Below are 19,726 nucleotides of genomic sequence, written 5' to 3' on the forward strand. Positions count from 1 at the left end.
TCATCTCTTCTCACCTCCACCTCCCTCCCTCCCCCCATGACCTTCCAACTCGCTCCCTCCCCCCCGTGACCTTCCACCTCCCTCCCTCCCCCCCCCGTGACCTTCCACCTCCCTCCCTCCCCCCCCCGTGACCTTCCACCTCCCTCCCTCCCCCCCCCGTGACCTTCCACCTCCCTCCCTGCCCCCCGTGACCTTCCACCTCCCTCCCTGCCCCCCGTGACCTTCCACCTCCCTCCCTGCCCCCCGTGACCTTCCACCTCCCTCCCTGCCCCCCGTGACCTTCCACCTCCCTCCCTGCCCCCCGTGACCTTCCACCTCCCTCCCTGCCCCCCGTGACCTTCCACCTTCCTCCCTGCCCCCCGTGACCTTCCACCTCCCTCCCTCCCCCCCCGTGACCTTCCACCTCCCTCCCTCCCCCCCGTGACCTTCCAGCTCCCTCCCTCCCCCCCCGTGACCTTCCACCTCCCTCCCTCCCCCCCGTGACCTTCCACCTCCCTCCCTCCCCCCCGTGACCTTCCACCTCCCTCCCTCCCCCCCGTGACCTTCCACCTCCCTCCCTCCCCCCGTGACCTTCCACCTCCCTCCCTCCCCCCGTGACCTTCCACCTCCCTCCCTCCCCCCGTGACCTTCCACCTCCCTCCCTCCCCCCGTGACCTTCCACCTCCCTCCCTCCCCCGTGACCTTCCACCTCCCTCCCTCCCCCGTGACCTTCCACCTCCCTCCCTCCCCCGTGACCTTCCACCTCCCTCCCTCCCCCGTGACCTTCCACCTCCCTCCCTCCCCCGTGACCTTCCACCTCCCTCCCTCCCCCGTGACCTTCCACCTCCCTCCCTCCCCCGTGACCTTCCACCTCCCTCCCTCCCCCGTGACCTTCCACCTCCCTCCCTCCCCCGTGACCTTCCACCTCCCTCCCTCCCCCGTGACCTTCCACCTCCCTCCCTCCCCCGTGACCTTCCACCTCCCTCCCTCCCCCGTGACCTTCCACCTCCCTCCCTCCCCCGTGACCTTCCACCTCCCTCCCTCCCCCGTGACCTTCCACCTCCCTCCCTCCCCCGTGACCTTCCACCTCCCTCCCTCCCTCCCCCCCGTGACCTTCCACCTCCCTCCCTCCCTCCCCCCCGTGACCTTCCACCTCCCTCCCTCCCTCCCCCCCGTGACCTTCCACCTCCCTCCCTCCCTCCCCTCCGTGACCTTCCACCTCCCTCCCTCCCTCCCTCTCCCCCGTGACCTTCCACCTCCCTCCCTCCCTCCCTCCCCCCCCGTGACCTTCCACCTCCCTCCCTCCCTCCCCCCCGTGACCTTCCACCTCCCTCCCTCCCGTGACCTTCCACCTCCCTCCCTCCCTCCCCCCGTGACCTTCCACCTCCCTCCCTCCCTCCCCCCGTGACCTTCCACCTCCCTCCCTCCCTCCCCCCGTGACCTTCCACCTCCCTTCATCCCCCCCGTGACCTTCCACCTCCCTTCATCCCCCCCGTGACCTTCCACCTCCCTCCATCCCCCCCGTGACCTTCCACCTCCCTCCCTCCCCCCCGTGACCTTCCACCTCCCTCCCTCCCCCCGTGACCTTCCACCTCCCTCCCTCCCCCCGTGACCTTCCACCTCCCTCCCTCCCCCCCCGTGACCTTCCACCTCCCTCCCTCCCCCCCCGTGACCTTCCACCTCCCTCCCTCCCCCCCGTGACCTTCGACCTCCCTCCCTCGCCCCCCGTGACCTTCCACCTCCCTCCCTCGCCCCCCGTGACATTCCACCTCCCTCCCTCCCCCCCGTGACCTTCCACCTCCCTCCCTCCCCCCCCCGTGACCTTCCACCTCCCTCCCTCCCCCCCGTGACCTTCCACCTCCCTCCCTCCCCCCCGTGACCTTCCACCTCCCTCCCTCCCCCCCCGTGACCTTCCACCTCCCTCCCTCCCCCCCCGTGACCTTCCACCTCCCTCCCTCCCCCCCCGTGACCTTCCACCTCCCTCCCTCCCCCCCCGTGACCTTCCACCTCCCTCCCTCCCCCCCCCGTGACCTTCCACCTCCCTCCCTCCCCCCCCCCCATGACCTTCCACCTCCCTCCCTCCCCCCCCCCCCCGTGACCTTCCACCACCCTCCCTCCCCCCCCCCCCCCCCGTGACCTTCCACCACCCTCTCCTTCCCCCCCCCGTGACCTTCCACCTCCCTCCCTCCCCCCCCGTGACCTTCCACCTCCCTCCCTCCCCCCCGTGACCTTCCACCTCCCTCCCTCCCCCCCCGTGACCTTCCACCTCCCTCCCTCCCCCCCCCCCGTGACCTTCCACCACCCTCCCTCCCCCCCCCCCCCCGTGACCTTCCACCACCCTCTCCTTCCCCCCCCCGTGACCTTCCACCTCCCTCCCTCCCCCTTCCAGTCCTTCCGTTCCAAACAAAAAGAAAATGAAGATTTCAGTGAATTTTTTGTACGTATCGCTTAATGAGAATGCTTGTGTGTGTATGAGTGTGAATGGCTCTCTGTGCGTGCATGTGTGTGTGGAGAGTTGTGTTTTGACTGTGAGTGTGTGTAGTGTTATCTGCTGTGCGTCTGTGTATTGCTGCCTCTGTGTGTAGTGCTACCTGCGTGCGTGTGTTGGAGCATGTGCCTGTGTGTAGTGCTATCTGTAGAGTGTAGCTCCGTGGGATGTTTTACTACATATAAGGTGCTATATAATTGCAAGTTGTTGCTATCTGTGTGGCGTGTGTTGCTATCTGTGTGGCGTGTGTTGCTATCTGTGTGGCGTGTGTTGCTATCTGTGTGGCGTGTGTTGCTATCTGTGTGGCGTGTGGTTTATTAGTATGACTTATACATAAGAATTCTTTTAAACAGTAGGTTGACAAAAATCTGGGTTTTGCTGCTAATTGAATTCTGTTGTAAACTGAGCCTGGATTTATTGCTGGTTAAAATGCAATATTTGTATTTTCTGACCTATTATCAGAATGTGCCATCGTAAAACTAGAACCTTATGTGAACAAAACAAATGAATATATGAACATGCGAATTAAGAGCAGGAGTAGGCCATTCGGCCCCTCGAGCCTGCTCTGCCATTTGATAAGATCATGGCTGATCTGATTGTGACCTCAACCCTACTTTCCCGTCTACCTACTATAATCTTTGACTCCCTTGTTAATCAGGAATCTATCTAACTCAGCCTATCTATCTAACCCTGCCTCCACCGCTCTCTGGGGAAGGGAGTTCCACAGACTCACGACCCTCTGAGAGAAAAAATTTCTCCTCATCTCCGTCTTAAATGGGAGACCCCTTATTTTTAAACTGTGGCCCCTAGTTCTAGTCTCTCCCACAAGGGGAAACATCATCTCAGCATCTACCCCTTCTAGTTCCCTCAGGATCTTATATGTTTCAATAAGATCACCTCTCATTCTTCTAAACTCTAATGTATACAGGCCCAACTTGTCCAACCTTTCCTCATAAGATAACCCCCTCATTCCAGGAATCAGTCGAGTGAACCTTCTCTGAACCGCCTCTAAAGCAATTATGTCCTTTCTTAGATAAGGAGACCAAAACTGCACACACTATTCCTGATGTGGTCTCACCAATGCCCTGTACAACTGTAGCAAAACATCTCTACTTTTATATTCCATTCCCCTTGCAATAAATGTCAACATTCCATTTGCCTTCCTAATCACTTGCTGTACCTGCATACTAACTTTTTGTGATTCATGTACTAGGACACCCAGATCCCTCTGTACCTCAGAGTTCTGCAATCTCTCTCCATTTAAATAATATACTGCTTTTCTAATCCTCCTGCCAAAGTGGACAAGTTCACATTTTCCCACATTATACTCCATCTGCCAAATTTTTACCCACTCACTTAACCTATCTATATCCCTTCGCAGACTCCTTGGGCCCGATATTACCAGGGCGGCGGGGGGGTCGATTGGGTGTGTGGGTAACGCGCCCGGTGAAATCAGTCTGCCCCGAACGCAATCGCAGGCTGATTGGATCCACTTGCCTCTTGTTCCGGGTTCCCCTCTGCTGATCTGCGCGTCGGGCGGGCTGCGCATGCGCAGTAAGGTCTGTCAGCTAGAGGAGCCCTATTTAAAGGGGCAGTCCTCCACTGACAGATGCTGCAAGAAATAGGAAAAATTACAGCATGGAGCAGCCCAGGGGGGAGGCTGCTCCCAGGTTAATGATGCCTCACTCCAGCTCTTATTGGATGGGGTGAGGAGGAGGGGGAGGACAGAGATCTTCCCCTCGGTGGGCGGGAGGAAGCGGCCTGCCTCTGCCACCAAGAAGGCCTGGCTCGAGGTGGCAGAGGAGGACACCTGCACCACCAACATATCGCGCACCTGCATACAGTGCAGGAGGCGCTGCAATGACCTCAGTAGGTCAGCCAAAGTGAGTACACTTACTCATTCCCCTACACTCCATCTGCCACATCACCGCCCCCACCCCACATCTCCTTCTGCACTGCCAACACTACTCTGTCGCATCACCCCTCACACCCACTCAAACCTCATCCTCATCTTACCTGCACTTACTCACCTCGCCAGTACTCATCCCGCCACTACCACTCAACCCAATCCTCATACAATCTCATGGCTCTATCTCATACTCACCATCTCATGGGATCCAAGGTGAGGTAGCCAATTGGATACAAAATTGGATTGACGGCAGAAGACAGAGGGTGGTTGTAGAGGGTTGTTTTTCAAACTGGATGCCTGTGTCCAGCGGTGTGCCTCAGGGATCGGTGCTGGGTCCACTGTTATTTGTTATTTATATTAATGATTTGGATGAGAATTTAGGAGGCATGGTTAGTAAGTTTGCAGATGACACCAAGATTGGTGGCATTGTGGACAGTGAAGAAGGTTATCTAGGATTGCAACGGGATCTTGATAAATTGGGTCAGTGGGCCGATGAATGGCAGATGGAGTTTAATTTAGATAAATGTGAGGTGATGCATTTTGGTAGATTGAATCGGGCCAGGACCTACTCCGTTAATGGTAGGGCGTTGGGGAGAGTTATAGAACAAAGAGATCTGGGAGTACAGATTCATAGCTCCTTGAAAGTGGAGTCACAGGTGGATAGGGTGGTGAAGAAGGCATTCGGCATGCTTGGTTTCATTGGTCAGAACATTGAATGCAGGAGTTGGGATGTCTTGTTGAAGTTGTACAGGGCATTGGTGAGGCCACACTTGGAGTACTGTGTACAGTTCTGGTCACCCTACTATAGAAAGGATATTATTAAACTAGAAAGAGTGCAGAAAAGATTTACTAGGATGCTACCGGGACTTGATGGTTTGACTTACAGGGAGAGGTTAGACAGACTGGGACTTTTTTCCCTGGAGAGTAGGAGGTTAAGGGGTGATCTTATAGAAGTCTATAAAATAATGAGGGGCATAGATAAGGTAGATAGTCAAAATCTTTTCCCAAAGGTAGGGGAGTCTATAACGAGGGGGCATAGATTTAAGGTGAGAGGGGAGAGATACAAAAGGGTCCAGAGGGGCAATTTTTTCACTCAAAGGGTGGTGAGTGTCTGGAACGAGCTGCCAGAGGCAGTAGTAGAGGCAGGTACAATTTTGTCTTTTAAAAAGCATTTGGACAGTTACATGGGTAAGATGGGTATAGAGGGATATGGGCCAAGTGCAGGCAATTGGGACTAGCTTAGTGGTATAAACTGGGCGACATGGACATGTTGGGCCGAAGGGCCTGTTTCCATGTTGTAACTTCTATGATTCTATGATCTCTTTCACAGTCAGCCTCACTCAACCTGCCACTACCTGTGCAGCAGCCACAGGGCATGCATCACATATGTGCAGTAGGCAGCGTAAGGCAAACGTGTCGTGAGCATGAAGGGGATGCACAAGGGTGTTTGAGGGATTGTCATGGTTTTTACTTATATTTAATTTCCGACCAACTCACATCACATATTATATTGGCACCACTACTGCCACGTCTTTGTGAATCTTGTGTGGTTTGGGCAATAATGCCCTTTCCTGAGGATCACTATGAAGACCCACACCTGATGCCACCCATTGTGTCACTGCAGAGTGGGTGTAGGTGTATTTGCAGGGCTCTTTTGTGCAGACGACTGAGAGACGTCGGCGATGTCCCCGGTGGCACCCTGGAAGGATGCGGAGGAGAAGTTGTTGAGGGCAGTGGTGACTTTGACAGCGACAGGTAAGAAGATGGTGCTCGGGCCAGCCGGGAGCAGCTCGGCATGAAGGAGGCTGCAGATGTCCACGACTACATGTCGAGTGACTCTGGGCCTCCGTGTGCACTGCTGCTCAGAGAGGTCCAGGAAGCTGAGCCTCGGTCTGTGGACCCTGTGGCGAGGGTAGTGCCCTCTGCGACGCATCTCTCTCTGCGGTTGCCCTCCCTCCTGCTGTACAGGTGGATGTGTCACAGCACTGTGTTGTGGAGCTCCACGTATCAGAGGTGGACAGCGTGGCCGGCGAGGCTGGTGATGCTGTTCACCCTCCGAGGAGGTCATGACTGCAGCTACGGAGGCCCCCATCCGGAAGATGTACATCTGAGGGGGTCCGCAAGGTAGGTACATGTCTCTGGACCCCGGGGTAAGTGTGCAAGTTGGTGAATTTGATTGTCAGGAGGAGGGTGGTGGAGGCCAAACTTTATCCCAAGTGACAGAGTGGCCTCCTGCAATGAGTGAGGGTCTCCCCCCCCACAACCTGTCAAATGGACCTTTGCAGCTGCCACAGGCTGATGGCTGCAACACGTCCATTTGAACTGGGAGTGTTTCCCCCAGTATGGGAAACAGTCCCAGTTGTTTGCAAAATCCCACCCATCCTAAAATATCATGTTAATCAGGTCTCTAAACGACCTGAAATACCTAAATAAATAGCTTAAATGGCACCCCGCCGGCTTTAATTGCCGGCGGGAGTCCCACATGCGGGGGCTGCGCACGCATGTCAGCGCGTCAGTAGGAAACCCGGAAGTGGGCGGGTTGGAGCCGGGCTCCCGACCCGCCCCGGGAATCCCCGATTTTTGTAGCCCCCCGCCCCCCCCCCGCCCCTGCCGGGAACGCACCCGATCGCGGGTGCTAAAATCGAGCCCTTTATGTCCTCTTCACAACTTACTTTCCTACCTAACTTCGTGTCATCAGCAAATTTAGCAACTATACATTCGGTCCCTTCATCCAAGTCATTGATATAGATTGTAAATAGTTGAGGCCCCAGCACTGATCCCTGTGGTACTCCACTCGTTACATCTTGCCAATTGGAGTTGACCCATTTATGCCTACTCTCTGTTTCCTATTAGCTAATCAATCCTTTATCCATGCTGATATGTTACACCATGAGCTCTTATTTTGTATAAAAGCCTTTGATGTTCCACCTTGTCAAAAGCCTTCTGGAAATCCAAGTACACCACATCCACAGGATCCCCTTTATCCATGTTGCTTGTTACTTCCTCAAAGAACTCTAATAAATTAGTCAAACACAATTTCCCTTTCACAAAGCCATGTTGACTCTGCCTGATTGCATTGAGATTTTCTAAGTGCCCTGCTATAACCTCCTTAATAATAGATTCTAGCATTTTCCCTATGACAGATGTTAAGCTAACTGGCCTGTAGTTTCCTGCTTTCTGTCTCCCTCCTTTCTTGAATGGAGGAGTTACATTCACTATTTTCCAATCTGATGGGACCCTTCCAGAATCTAGGGAATTTTGGAAAATTAATCCCAATGCATCTACTATCTCCGCAGTCACTTCTTTTAAGACCCTAGGATGAAGTCTGTCAGAACCTGGGGACTTGTCAGCTTTTAGTTCTAATAATTTTTTCAGAACCCTTTCCCTGGTGATTGTAAATGTTTTAAGTTCCTCCCTCCCTTTCACCTCTTGATTCACAATTATTTCTGGCATGTTATTGAAATTCTCCACAGTGAAGACGGACGCAAAATATCTGTTCAATTCATCCGCCATTTCCTTATTCTCCATTATTAATTCCCCAGACTCACTCTCTGGAGGACCAACGCTCACTTTACTTACTCTTTTCCTTTTTAAACACCTGTGGAAGCTCTTACTATCTGTTTTTATATTTCTAGCTAGCTTTCTCTCGTACTCTGATTTCTCCCTCCTTATTATTCTTTGCTGTTTTTTATATTCTGTCCAATCTTCTGACCTGCCACTAATCTTCACTGAATTGTGTGCTTTTTCTTTCATTTTGATACTCTCATTAACTTCCTTAGTTAGCCACGGATTGTACGTCCTTCCCCTCGAGTTGAATGGGTAAGAATATCTGGACCCTGATCATTTTTTAGCCTATACTTTTCTGATTATAGTCTCTCATTTTATATTCAGCTAACTGACATGTATTATATTTACTATTTAGCTCAGTACTAAATTAAATTTGTTGAAATCATTCATTTCCCCCAAAATATCAGTGAAATAGATTTATTCAATAATACAAAAGTGAACTACTGCAGATGCTGGAATTCTGTTAAAACAGAAAATGCTGGAAATACTCAGCAGGTCAGGCAGCATCTGCGGAGAGGGAGAAACAGAGTTAACGTTTCAGTTCGATGACCATTCATCAGAGCTAGATTTATTCAATGTTTGAAGCCTTACACGGATTTCAGTCTTGCTACACCTTTCCTGATTAAATCAGCAAGCTTAGTTACTGTACTGGAGCCCTATAACCGAGGCCTTTAAGAAGTGTTGATTGTACATACCTTCATTAGCTCAAGTACTTTAGATGCGTAGTCACTGTTGTAATGTAGGGAAACGTAGCAATTCGTGCACAGCAAGATCCCACAAACAGCAATGAGATAATGACTTGACCATCTGGTTTAGTGATGCACTCATTTGTTTTAGTGATTTTGGTTGAGGGATAAATATTGGCCATTACACCGTGGAGAACTCCCCTGCTCTTCTTCGAAACAATACCTTGGGATCTTTTACGTCCACCTGAGTGGGCAGACTGATTTAACGTCTCATCCAAAAGACGGCACCTCCAACAGTGCAACACTCCTGTAGTGCAGCACTACAGATCAGCCTGGATTTTGTGCTCAATCTCTAGAGTGTTCTCTGTTCTTTCCCCATGTTACTGCTGCTCACCTAATCATAAAGGCAAGTATAGCTGATTTGTGTAATAGTGGTTTTGACAAATGCAGGTATTTAAATTAAAAATGAATCTTTAAGATATTAAGTGCCGTTGAAAAGTAAAGCAATGACTGACAGATTTGTGTCTGTGACGATTAGAGAGCCAACAGCTGCAGAGGGCTGAGTCCTGCTGATTTGGGCATACATACTCTTCTTTTCCCTCTGCAATCCATGAACAATTTGTTCCCATGCCTCTCTTTCAGGGTAATGATACATATCGTGTCCAAATGTCACGAAGAGGATCTAGACCACTACTTGCGCTCGTATGTAAAGGTAATTTCCTTTATAAGAATATGTGCAGAGGTTGGACATTATTTTCACTGTGGAAACTTCAAGTAAATGTAGTCCCTGAAATTACCCTTTACGATATCATCTAAAGTGAGGTGACACCTCCACCATAACAGGAGGAGACAAACATCAGATGCTGAGCATTCGTAGATCAGTATTTCACCAGATTGATATCGGGACTTAGAGGGTTAAATTATGAGGGCAGGTTGCATAGACTAGGCCTGTATTCCTTTGAGTATAGAAGATTGAGGGGTGATCTAATCAAGGTGTTTAAAATGTTAAAATGATTCGATAGGATAGACACATAGAAACCATTTCCTCTGATGGGGGAATCTAGAATGAGGGGACATAATAAAATTAGAATTAGGCCATTTCGGAGTGAAATCAGGATGCACTTTTTCGCACGATGGTTAGTAGAAATCAGGAGTTCTCTTCCCCCAAAAAGCTGTGGATGCTGGGAGGCAATTGGAGCTTTCAAAACTAAATTCGATAGATTTTTGTTATTTAAGGATATCAAGGGATATGGAGTTGAGGTACAGATCAGCCATGATCTAATTGAATGGTGGAACAGGTTCGAAGAGCTGAATGGCTTCCTTCTGTTCCTATGATGTGGAGATGCCGGTGATGGACTGGGGTTGACAATTGTAAACAATTTTACAACACCAAGTTATAGTCCAGCAATTTTATTTTAAATTCACAAGCTTTCGGAGGCTTCCTCCTTCCTCAGGTGAACGATGTGGAAATGAAATCCTCGAAATGAAATCGCATTTATAATTCACAGAACAATGCTTGGTGATTACAGACAGTTTTTTCAACTGCCCATTGCCAAGGCAATCAGTGTGCAGACAGACAGGTGTTACCTGCAAGGTCTCGGAATATACAAATCACCAAAAAAAACAACAAACAAAAAAAATCAGAGATAGAGAGGTAGAAACATAGAAAAGACAGCAACTGACCCGTTATATTAAAAACAGATAACATTTGTTCACTGGTGGGGTAGCGTGTAGCGTGACATGAACCCAAGATCCTGGTTGAGGCCGTCCTCATGGGTGCGGAACTTGGCTATCAATTTCTGCTCGACGATTTTGCGTTGTCGTGTGTCTCGAAGGCCGCCTTGGAGTACGCTTACCCGAAGGTCGGTGGATGAATGTCCTTGACTGCTGAAGTGTTCCCCGACTGGGAGGGAACCCTCCTGTTTGGCGATTGTTGCGCGGTGTCCGTTCATCCGTTGTCGCAGCGTCTGCATGGTCTCGCCAATGTACCATGCTCTGGGGCATCCTTTGTTCCTATGTCAGTTCTTTGAGTGAGACTATGCAGATCTTGGAAGTGAATCATATGAAATTCTCCCTTTTGTTAAACTTGTTGTCATAAAGCTGCTGCCAGCTCTCTCATGTTTTTATGTGTTGATGTGTTTATCTATCCATTTATAATAATGGCCCAGAAATTGCTTAGAAAAGAACAGAGAGCTCAACAGCACTCATTGTTGTTAGTGATGAATTCAAGGAGCAAGTTCCACAATTCACACATGCGCTGTGAAACTTGTTCCTTCTGGTTCGCCGGCGATATGACAGCTTCGAACTAAAGGGATATCACGGCTGGAATCAGTAGAAACAATGGACCAGCGCCAACTTGCTCTTCTGCCAGCTGGTAAATAACCACATCTAACACATAAATAACTATCGCCACAAAACAGGTACGCATAAAAATACCAGATCTAAACTAAGTTTTATCAGCGCATTAAGTCTTAATGACTGCTAAACAACTAAAAATTAACTTTTAAAAATGTGGGGTCTCATTACTCCTTTTAATAGTTTTTGGTCATTAAAAAAAAATTTAAATTAAAAAATGTAAAAACAATAATTTTTTTTACTTTTCCGCTCTGTCTCTCTTATTTAATTTGATTATTTCTGACCCTCTTTTTTCTCTGTCTATAACTGTTTTTACAATGATTTTAATGTTATACCTTTCACTTCCTGGATTTTACGTTCCAAGCCTGCAGAGACAGTGAACGCAGCTTGTCAAAAATGCTGCGATCTGATTGGTCGAGGAGAGAGAGTAATCCTCTCGATTCCCCCATGGGTCCTAGCTTCGCTGGAGCTAACGCTGGGCTCTTCTCCGCTTCCTATTCGAGGAAATGCACCCAATAAAGACCGCAGTGAGTTAGTGGGCTAGTATAAATCTATGGAATGGCGAGCACTGTTGGTTCGTCGCTCCAAGCAATTTCTGGGCCAATGTCTCTGACGCTGTTAGTGCAGCGTCCGTTCAGGTTGGGGAGCTGGCTTTGAATCCATCCCGGACTGTCAAAGTGAAAGCTTCTCTCTGCTGCTGTAATTCTGTGACGTGAATTTGTAGGGCCTTGGCTCAGTGTAAGACTGTCTGTAATCAAGAGCACGAGGGTGAAAAATGGCAATGCTAAAATGTGCACAGGGGTTGTCGTGGAGTGTGATCTTCGGGTGTGAGTAACGGACTGTGGGTCAGTGTACAGCTTCCCTCACTGACTCCCAATCAATATCCATAAAAAGTGGATTTACAATATATAAACATTGTATTTTAACATGCTAATTTGACGTTCTCCTCCATTATTTGGCACTGACACGATTCCCTTTATTTTAAACGGTTGACCTGTCCGCTAGAAACGCACAGTAATGCCTGACGATCACTTCACCATATGGTGTAAGCTCAGGGCCATAGACTAGATGGAGTCTGGTTGTGTGATGCAGAATGAAGATGTGTAAAATCAGCTATGTTTTATATCCAAAAAAAACACACGAATAACTCTATAAAACTAAAGCAAAATACTGCAGATGCCGGAAATCTGAAATAAAAATGGAAAATGCTGCAAAACGCTCAGCAGGTCAGGCAGCATCTGCGGAGAGGGAAACCGAGTTAACGTTTCAGGTCGATGACCTTGCATTAATGACCTAATTGCTCGGTGGCAAGTTTTAGCGTGCAGAGGGTCTAACTGAATCTTCTTACTGATCTATTGGTTTCTTCAGTACGTTTTCAAGACCGGCCAATACGTGACCTCAGAAAACAAGACAACACACGAAGAGCTTGCAAGATCCATCACCGCAATCCTGAAACAATCTGCGGATTTTCTCACCATCAACAAACTGCTGAAGGTCGGTGCTCCCTCTTGTCAGAACTGCAGATGCAGCCAATTTCTCTCTCTCCTTTAAGCAAAACAAGAAGTAATCAAACCAATTTATTACATTGACCTTAGTTTATTCTTTGCAGTGCTATGGTCACTGAGGGGCGTTTTATTGTCCTTCCTCTTTAAGCATCTGAATTGCCTGTTGGTTTAACCTGTATTTTCTTATACCTGGTTCCCTCTCCTATTGGTGCTACCTGTTGTGTTCCTTCCATTCTTCCTGTCCTGTTACCGATATCTCTTGACTCTTGAGTAAGTCAAGGCAATGGACTCGGGCCAAATGTAAATTTTGTGGTACGCCTCTAATTCAATGTGCAATACAGACTTTCCTTTTACTATTCTGCTGCCTCCCTATAAAGAGATTTCAGTTCTTAGACAAAGATTTGCATTTATATCACACTTTCCATGACCTCAGGACATCCCAAAGTGCTTTTGAAATGTGGTCACCCAATGTTCACACAAACAACAATGTGCTTAAGCCTCTGGAGTGGGACTTGAACCCACGACCTTCTGACTCCGAGGCGAGAGTGCTACCACTGAGCCAAACTTAACATGGTTACAATGCACTGAGACTCTGCGGGACACTCCTGACGATCGGTGATATCACCGCGATGACCTGGACACAGTGAAGCCTGATTTACTAGTCCTGCATGGGGGAGTAGGGAATTCGACAGCACTCTTGTTATGGTTTAATATTTTTCAGTGCTTTGAACAAGAGGTACTTCCTCTAGATTTTAATTCTTCTGTTTCAAAGTAAAAAAAATAACTCTAGTAATTTAGAATATGGTTTAAAGTGAAAATATACCACCCGTGATAGAAAACGTCAAGTGTAATAGTGACTCTGGAATATTATCGAGATGGCTTCCAAATGTAGGGAAATGAGAGAATATTCCTGGTGGTACTTCTTGCAATTTTTTTTTGAACCTGTTTTCTTTCTGCATTTCTTGATTACGTGTGAAAACTATTGTGATATTTTAAAATTCCTTTCCTTATTCACTTGTTGCCAGGAATAAGAACATAAGAAATAGGCGCAGGAGTGGGCCATACGGCCCCTCGAGCCTGCTCCGCCATTCAATCAGATCATGGGTGATCTTCAACCTCAACTCCACTTTCCCTCCCGATCCCCATATCCCTTGATTCCCCTAGAGTCCAAAAATCTATCGTTCTCAGCCTTGAATAGACTCAAAGACACAGCATTCAAAGTCCTCTGGGCTAGAGAATTCCAAAGATTCACAACCCTCTGAGTGAAGAAATCCTTACTCCTCTCAGTCTTGAATGGCCGACCCCTTATCCTGCGACTATGCCCCTTAGTTCTAGACTCTCCAGTCAGGAGAGTCTAGAACTAACCTCTCAGCATCTACCCTGTCAAGCCCCCTCAGAATCTTATATGTTTCATTGAGATCACCTCTCATTCTTCCAAACTCCAGAGAGTATAGGCCCATTCTACTCAATCTCTCTTCATAGGACAACCCTCTCATCGCAGAAATTAATCTAGGGCACCTTCGTTGAAACGCCCCAAAGGCAAGTATATCCTTCCTTAGATAAGGAGACCAAAACTATATACAGTACTCCAGGTGTGGTCTCACCAAAGCCCTGTACAATTGTAGTAAGACTTCCTTACTCTTGTACTCCAACCCCCTTGCAATAGAGGCTAACATGCCATTTGTTTTCCTAATTGCTGCTGTACCTGCATGTTAACTTTGTATTTCTTGTACCAGGGCACCCAAGTCTCTCTGGAAACCAACATTTAATAGTTTCTCACCATTTTAAAAAATATTCGATTTTTCTATTCTTCTTACCAAAGTGAATAACCTCACATTTCCCCACATTAACATTCCATACAATGAAGGCTATGGGCCCCGACAACATCCCGGCTCCAGTGCTGAAGCCTTGTGCCCCAGAACTAACCACACCACTAGCCAAATTGTTCCAGTGCAGCTACAACACTGGCATCTACCTGACAATGTGGAAAATTGCCCAGGTATGTCCTGTCGACAAAAAGCAGGACAAATCCAACCTGGCCAATTACTGCCTCATCAGTCTTTTTTTGTTCGTTCATGGGATGTGGGCGTCGCTGGCGAGGCCGGCATTTATTGCCCATCCCTAATTGCCCTTGAGAAGGTGGTGGTGAGCAGCCTTTTTGAACTGCTGCAGTCCGTGTGGTGAAGGTTCTCCCACAGTGCTGTTAGGAAGGGAGTTCCAGGATTTTGACCCAGCGATGATGAAGGAACGGCGATATATTTCCAAGTCGGGATGGTGCGTGACTTGGAGGGGAACGTGCAGGTGGTGTTGTTCTCATGTGCCTGCTGCTCTTGTCCTTCTAGGTGGTAGAGGTCGCGGGTTTGGGAGGTGCTGTTGAAGAAGCCTTGGCGAGTTGCTGCAGTGCATCCTGTGGATGGTACACACTGCAGCCACAGTGCGCCAGTGGTGAAGGGAGTGAATGTTTAGGGTAGTGGATGGAGTGCCAATCAAGCGGGCTGCTTTTTCCTGGATGGTATCGAGCTTCTTGAGTGTTGTTGGAGCTACACTCATCCAGGCAAGTGGAGAGTATTCCATCACACTCCTGACTTGTGCGTTGCAGATGGTGGAAAGGCTTTGGGGAGTCAGGAGGTGAGTCACTCGCCACAGAATACCCAGCCTCTGACCTGCTCTTGTAGCTTACAGTATTTATGTGGCTGGTCCAGTTAAGTTTCTGGTCAATGGTGACCCCCAGGATAGTGATGGTGGGTGATTCGGCGATGGTAATGCCATTGAATGTCATGGGGAGGTGGTTAGACTCTCTCTTGTTACAGATGGTCATTGCCTGGCACTTGTTTGGCACAAAAGTTACTTGCCACTTATCAGCCCAAGCCTGGATGTTGTCCAGGTCTTGCTGCATGCGGGCACGGACTGCTTCATTATCTGAGGCGTTTCGAATGGAACTGAACACTGCAATCATCAGCGAACATCCCCATTTCTGACTTTATGTTGGAGGGAAGGTCATTGATGAAGCAGCTGAAGATGGTTGGGCCTAGGACAACCATTGAGAGTCTACTCTCAATCATCAGCAAAGTAATGGAAGGTGTCATCGACAGTGCTATCAAGCGGCACTTACTCACCAATAACCTGCTCACCGATGCTCAGTTTGGGTTCCGCCAGGACCACTCGGCTCCAGACCTCATTACAGCCTTGGTTCAAACATGGACAAAAGAGCTGAATTCCAGAGGTGAGGTGAGAGTGACTGCCCTTGACATCAAGGCAGCATTTGACCGAGTGTGGCACCAAGGAGCCCTAGTGGTAAGTAACATTTGCGCCAGACAAGTGCCAGGCAATGACCATCTCCAACAAGAGAGAGTCTAACCACCTCCCCCTGACATTCAGGAGCATTACCATCACCGAATCACCCACCATCAACATTCTGGGTATCACCATTGACCAGAAGCTTAACTGGACCAGCCATATAAATACTGTGGCTACAAGAACAGGTCAGAGGCTGGGTGTTCTGCGACGAGTGACTCACCTCCTGACTCCCCAAAGCCTTTCTACCATCTACAAGGCACAAGACAGGAGTGTGATGGAATACTCTCCACTTGCTAACAACACTCAAGAAGCTCGACATCATCCAGGACAAAGTAGCCCGCTTGATTGGCACCTCGTCCACCATCCTAAACATTCACTCCCTTCACCACCAGCGCACTGTGGCTGCAGTGTGTACCATCCACAGGATTCACTGTAGCAACTCACCAAGGCTTCTTCGACAGCACTTCCCAAACCCACGACCTCTACCACCTAGAAAGCCAAGAGCAGCAGGTACATGGGAACAACACCACCTGCACGTTCCCCTCCAAGTCACACACCATCCCGACTTGGAAATATATCACCGTTACTTCATCGTCGCTGGGTCAAAATCCTGGAACTCCCTTCCTAACAGCACTGTGGGAGAACCTTCACCACACGGACTGCAGCGGTTCAAGAAGGCGGCTCACCACCACCTTCTCAAGGGCAATTAGGGATGAGCAATAAATGCTAGCCTTGTCAGCGACACCCATGTCCCATAAACGAATAAAAACAAATTATACTCCATCTGCCACCTTTCTGCCCACTCACTTAACCTGTCTATATCCCTTTGCAGACTCTTTGTATTCTCCTCACAGCTTACTTTGCACTTAGCTTTTTATCATCTGCAAACTTGGATACATTACACTTGGTCCCTTCATCCAAGTTATTAATATAGATTGTAAATAGCTGGGGCCCAAGCACTGATCCTTGCGGCACCCCACTAGTTACAGCCTGCCAACCTCAAAATGATCCGTTTATCCCTACTCTCTATTTCCTGTCTGTTAACCAATCCTCTATCCATGCTAATATATTACCCCCAATCCCATGAGCCCTTACCTTTTATGTGGCACCTTATCGAATGCGTTTTGAAAATCCAAATATACGACATTCACTGATTCCCCTTTATCTACCCTGCTAGTTACATCCTCAAAACTCTAATAAATTTGTCAAACACTTTCCCTTTCATAAAACTATGTTGACTCTGCCTAATCATATTATGATTTTCTAAGTGCCCTGTTACCACTTCCTTAATAATGAATTCCAGCATTTTCCCGTCGGCTGATGTCAGGCTAGCTGGCCTATAGTTCCCTGTTTTCTCTCTCCCTCCTTTCTTGAATAGCGGGGTTACATTTGCTGCCTTCCAATCCGCTGGGACTGTTCTAGAATCTGGGGAATTTTGGAAGATCACAGCCAATGTATCCACTATCTCTGCAGCCACCTCCTTTAGAACCCTAGGATGTAGGCCATCAGGTCCAGGGGATTTATCGGCTTTTAGTCCCATTAGTTTCTCAAGTACTTTTTCTCTACTGATATTAATTACACTTACTTCCTTACTCTCATTAGCCCCTTGGTTCCCCACTATTTCTGGTATGCTTTTTGTGTCTTCTGTTTTGAAGACAGATACAAAATATTTGTTTAACGTCTCTGCCGTTTCCTGATTCCCCATTATAATATCTCCTGTCTCAGCCTCTCGGGGACCAACGTTTTACTTTTGCTACTCTCTTCAACTAAAGATTTTTTTCTCATGATGAGAAGGATTTCTTTAACCTTTGCATTCATTCTTGGGATGTGGCTTCATTTATTGCCCATCCCTGGTTGCCTGAGGGCATTAAGATTCAACCACATAATGTGGGACTGAAGTCACATGTAAGCCCAGACCAGGTAAGGACGGCAGGTTTCCTTCCTTAAAAGACTTCAGTGAACCGGTTGGGTTTTTACAACAGTCGGGCAGCTTTCGTGACATTTCTTTTTTGGTGCCATTCCTCAAATTACCAAATTTATTGAGTAAGATTTCACAACTTGCCGTTGGTGCGATTTGAACTCATGACCTCTGGGCTGCTAATCCAGTATAACACCTAGGCTACCATAACGTACCAGAACTGAGAGGTTAGAACTATCGGGAAAGATTGATCAGGCTGGGGCTCTTTTCTCTAGAAAAGAGAAGACTGAGGGGTGATCTGATAGAGATCTTTAAAATTATGAAGGGGTTTGATAGGGTAGACATAGAGAAGGTGTTTCCACTTTTGGGGGAGACCAAAACTAAGGGCCATAAATATAAGATAGTCACTAATAAATCCGATAGGGAATACAGGAGAAACTTCTTTACCCAGAGAGTGGTTAGAATGTGGAACATCGTACCACAAGGAGTAGTTGAGGCAAATAACATAGATATATTTAATGGGAAGCTAGATAAGTACATGAGGGAGAAAGGAATAGCAGAATATTCAGATAGGGTTAGATGAAGTAGGGTGGGAGGGGGCTCGTGTGGAATATAAATGCCGGCATAAACCAGTTGAGTCGAATGGCCTGTTTCTGTGCTTGTAATTCTATGTACATGGCATATTTGTAGGGGTGTTAAAATTGGCATCTGCACCCCTGAGCGAGAGAAGGAAAAAAGTCAGCTAGAGTTCCAGCTCCTAATTGCTTTGTAGTGGAAAAAGATTGGACATTGGGCGAGACCAGATTGGGCTCATCTGTGACGGTCCCCATAGTCAAGTAGCCTGCTAACTACATTCCTGTGAAGAGTGGCTGTTTTGGAGAGCTTGCAAGTACCTGTGAAAGCAAATGGTAGGAATTACTGACGTCCAGAGAGGGAGGAAGAGGATGTTCACTGAAGAATGATGTGCTGAATCGGATGTAAAGTGAGAGAGGATGCTTTGCTGAGCACTTTTTATTTTATTTTCCAGTATTCATGGTTTTTCTTTGAACTGTTGATAAAGTCAATGGCCCAGTATCTGATCGAGAAGAACAAGATGAAGGTAAGTCCAATCTCTTCATCCTATAGCTAATGTGGTATTGCTTCATATCTTTAGGGGACAGTCACGTTTTTGATTTAAAGATCCACACGGTGTGCATCCTCAAATGGTAGAAGATATGGTTTTAGAAAAGTTCTTGTGATAATTGTGTTTCTCTACGTTAAGCGATTGCCCTCTAGTATCACTAACCGCCATTTCCAGGCAACCATGCTTAGTGGTATGTGGAGTGTAATCTGGTGACAACATACTGTAAATGGCCAACTTGGATACAACGTTTATAAACTTGGGCTACAAGTCAATAAGGGCAATGGGGTCTTGGGTTTCATATACAGGAGTGATGGATAGAACAAAGGGACTTTGAATGAGTCACAGTTGGAGTACTGATGTGCAGTTTCGGACATCCCATTATAGAAAGGATATTGGAACCAAGGAAGAGGCACAATGTAGATTCACTAGGGTGATACCAAGGATGAGCAGGATAGACCCACAATGAAAGACTGGGCCTTCTTTCACTCCTCTCTTCATTTTGTACATAAAAGAAAGAACTTGCATTTATATAGCACCTTTCACGACCTCAGGACATCCCAAAGGGCTTCACAGCCAATTAAGTTCTTTTGAAGTCTAGACACTGCTGTAATGTAGGAAATGCGACAGCGATAAATAATGTACTCTTGTGCCGTTTAAGACACTTTAGTGTGCTAAAAACAGATGAAGGAATCATCCTAAATGACTAATTTATCTTTAATACAATCTGTCTTATGAAAACCAATCTTTGGCCGCACTCCCTTGCCTGTTATGGACCTTTTACTCACTGTAAGGTGTGATTGGCCTCACCCCTTGCCTGTTATGGACCATTTACTCACTGTAAGGTGTGATTGGCCACATGCCCTTGTCTGTTATGGACCATTTACTCACTGTAAGGTGTG

General features: G+C 47.9%; 1 protein-coding gene across 1 annotated transcript in view; it reads left to right on the top strand.

Moving 5' to 3' along the window:
- The window catches only part of dock11 (dedicator of cytokinesis 11), a 273,861-nt gene that overhangs the window by 127,798 nt on the left and 126,337 nt on the right, over nucleotides 1-19,726 (top strand). The window contains exons 25-27 of the mRNA XM_067996777.1: nucleotides 9,272-9,341; nucleotides 12,353-12,478; nucleotides 18,732-18,803. Of these exons, the coding sequence (XP_067852878.1) occupies nucleotides 9,272-9,341; nucleotides 12,353-12,478; nucleotides 18,732-18,803 (268 nt within the window). The remainder of the gene's footprint in view (nucleotides 1-9,271; nucleotides 9,342-12,352; nucleotides 12,479-18,731; nucleotides 18,804-19,726) is intronic.

The sequence above is a fragment of the Heptranchias perlo genome, chromosome 15 (assembly GCF_035084215.1).
Source record: "Heptranchias perlo isolate sHepPer1 chromosome 15, sHepPer1.hap1, whole genome shotgun sequence".
Taxonomy (NCBI): domain Eukaryota; kingdom Metazoa; phylum Chordata; class Chondrichthyes; order Hexanchiformes; family Hexanchidae; genus Heptranchias; species Heptranchias perlo.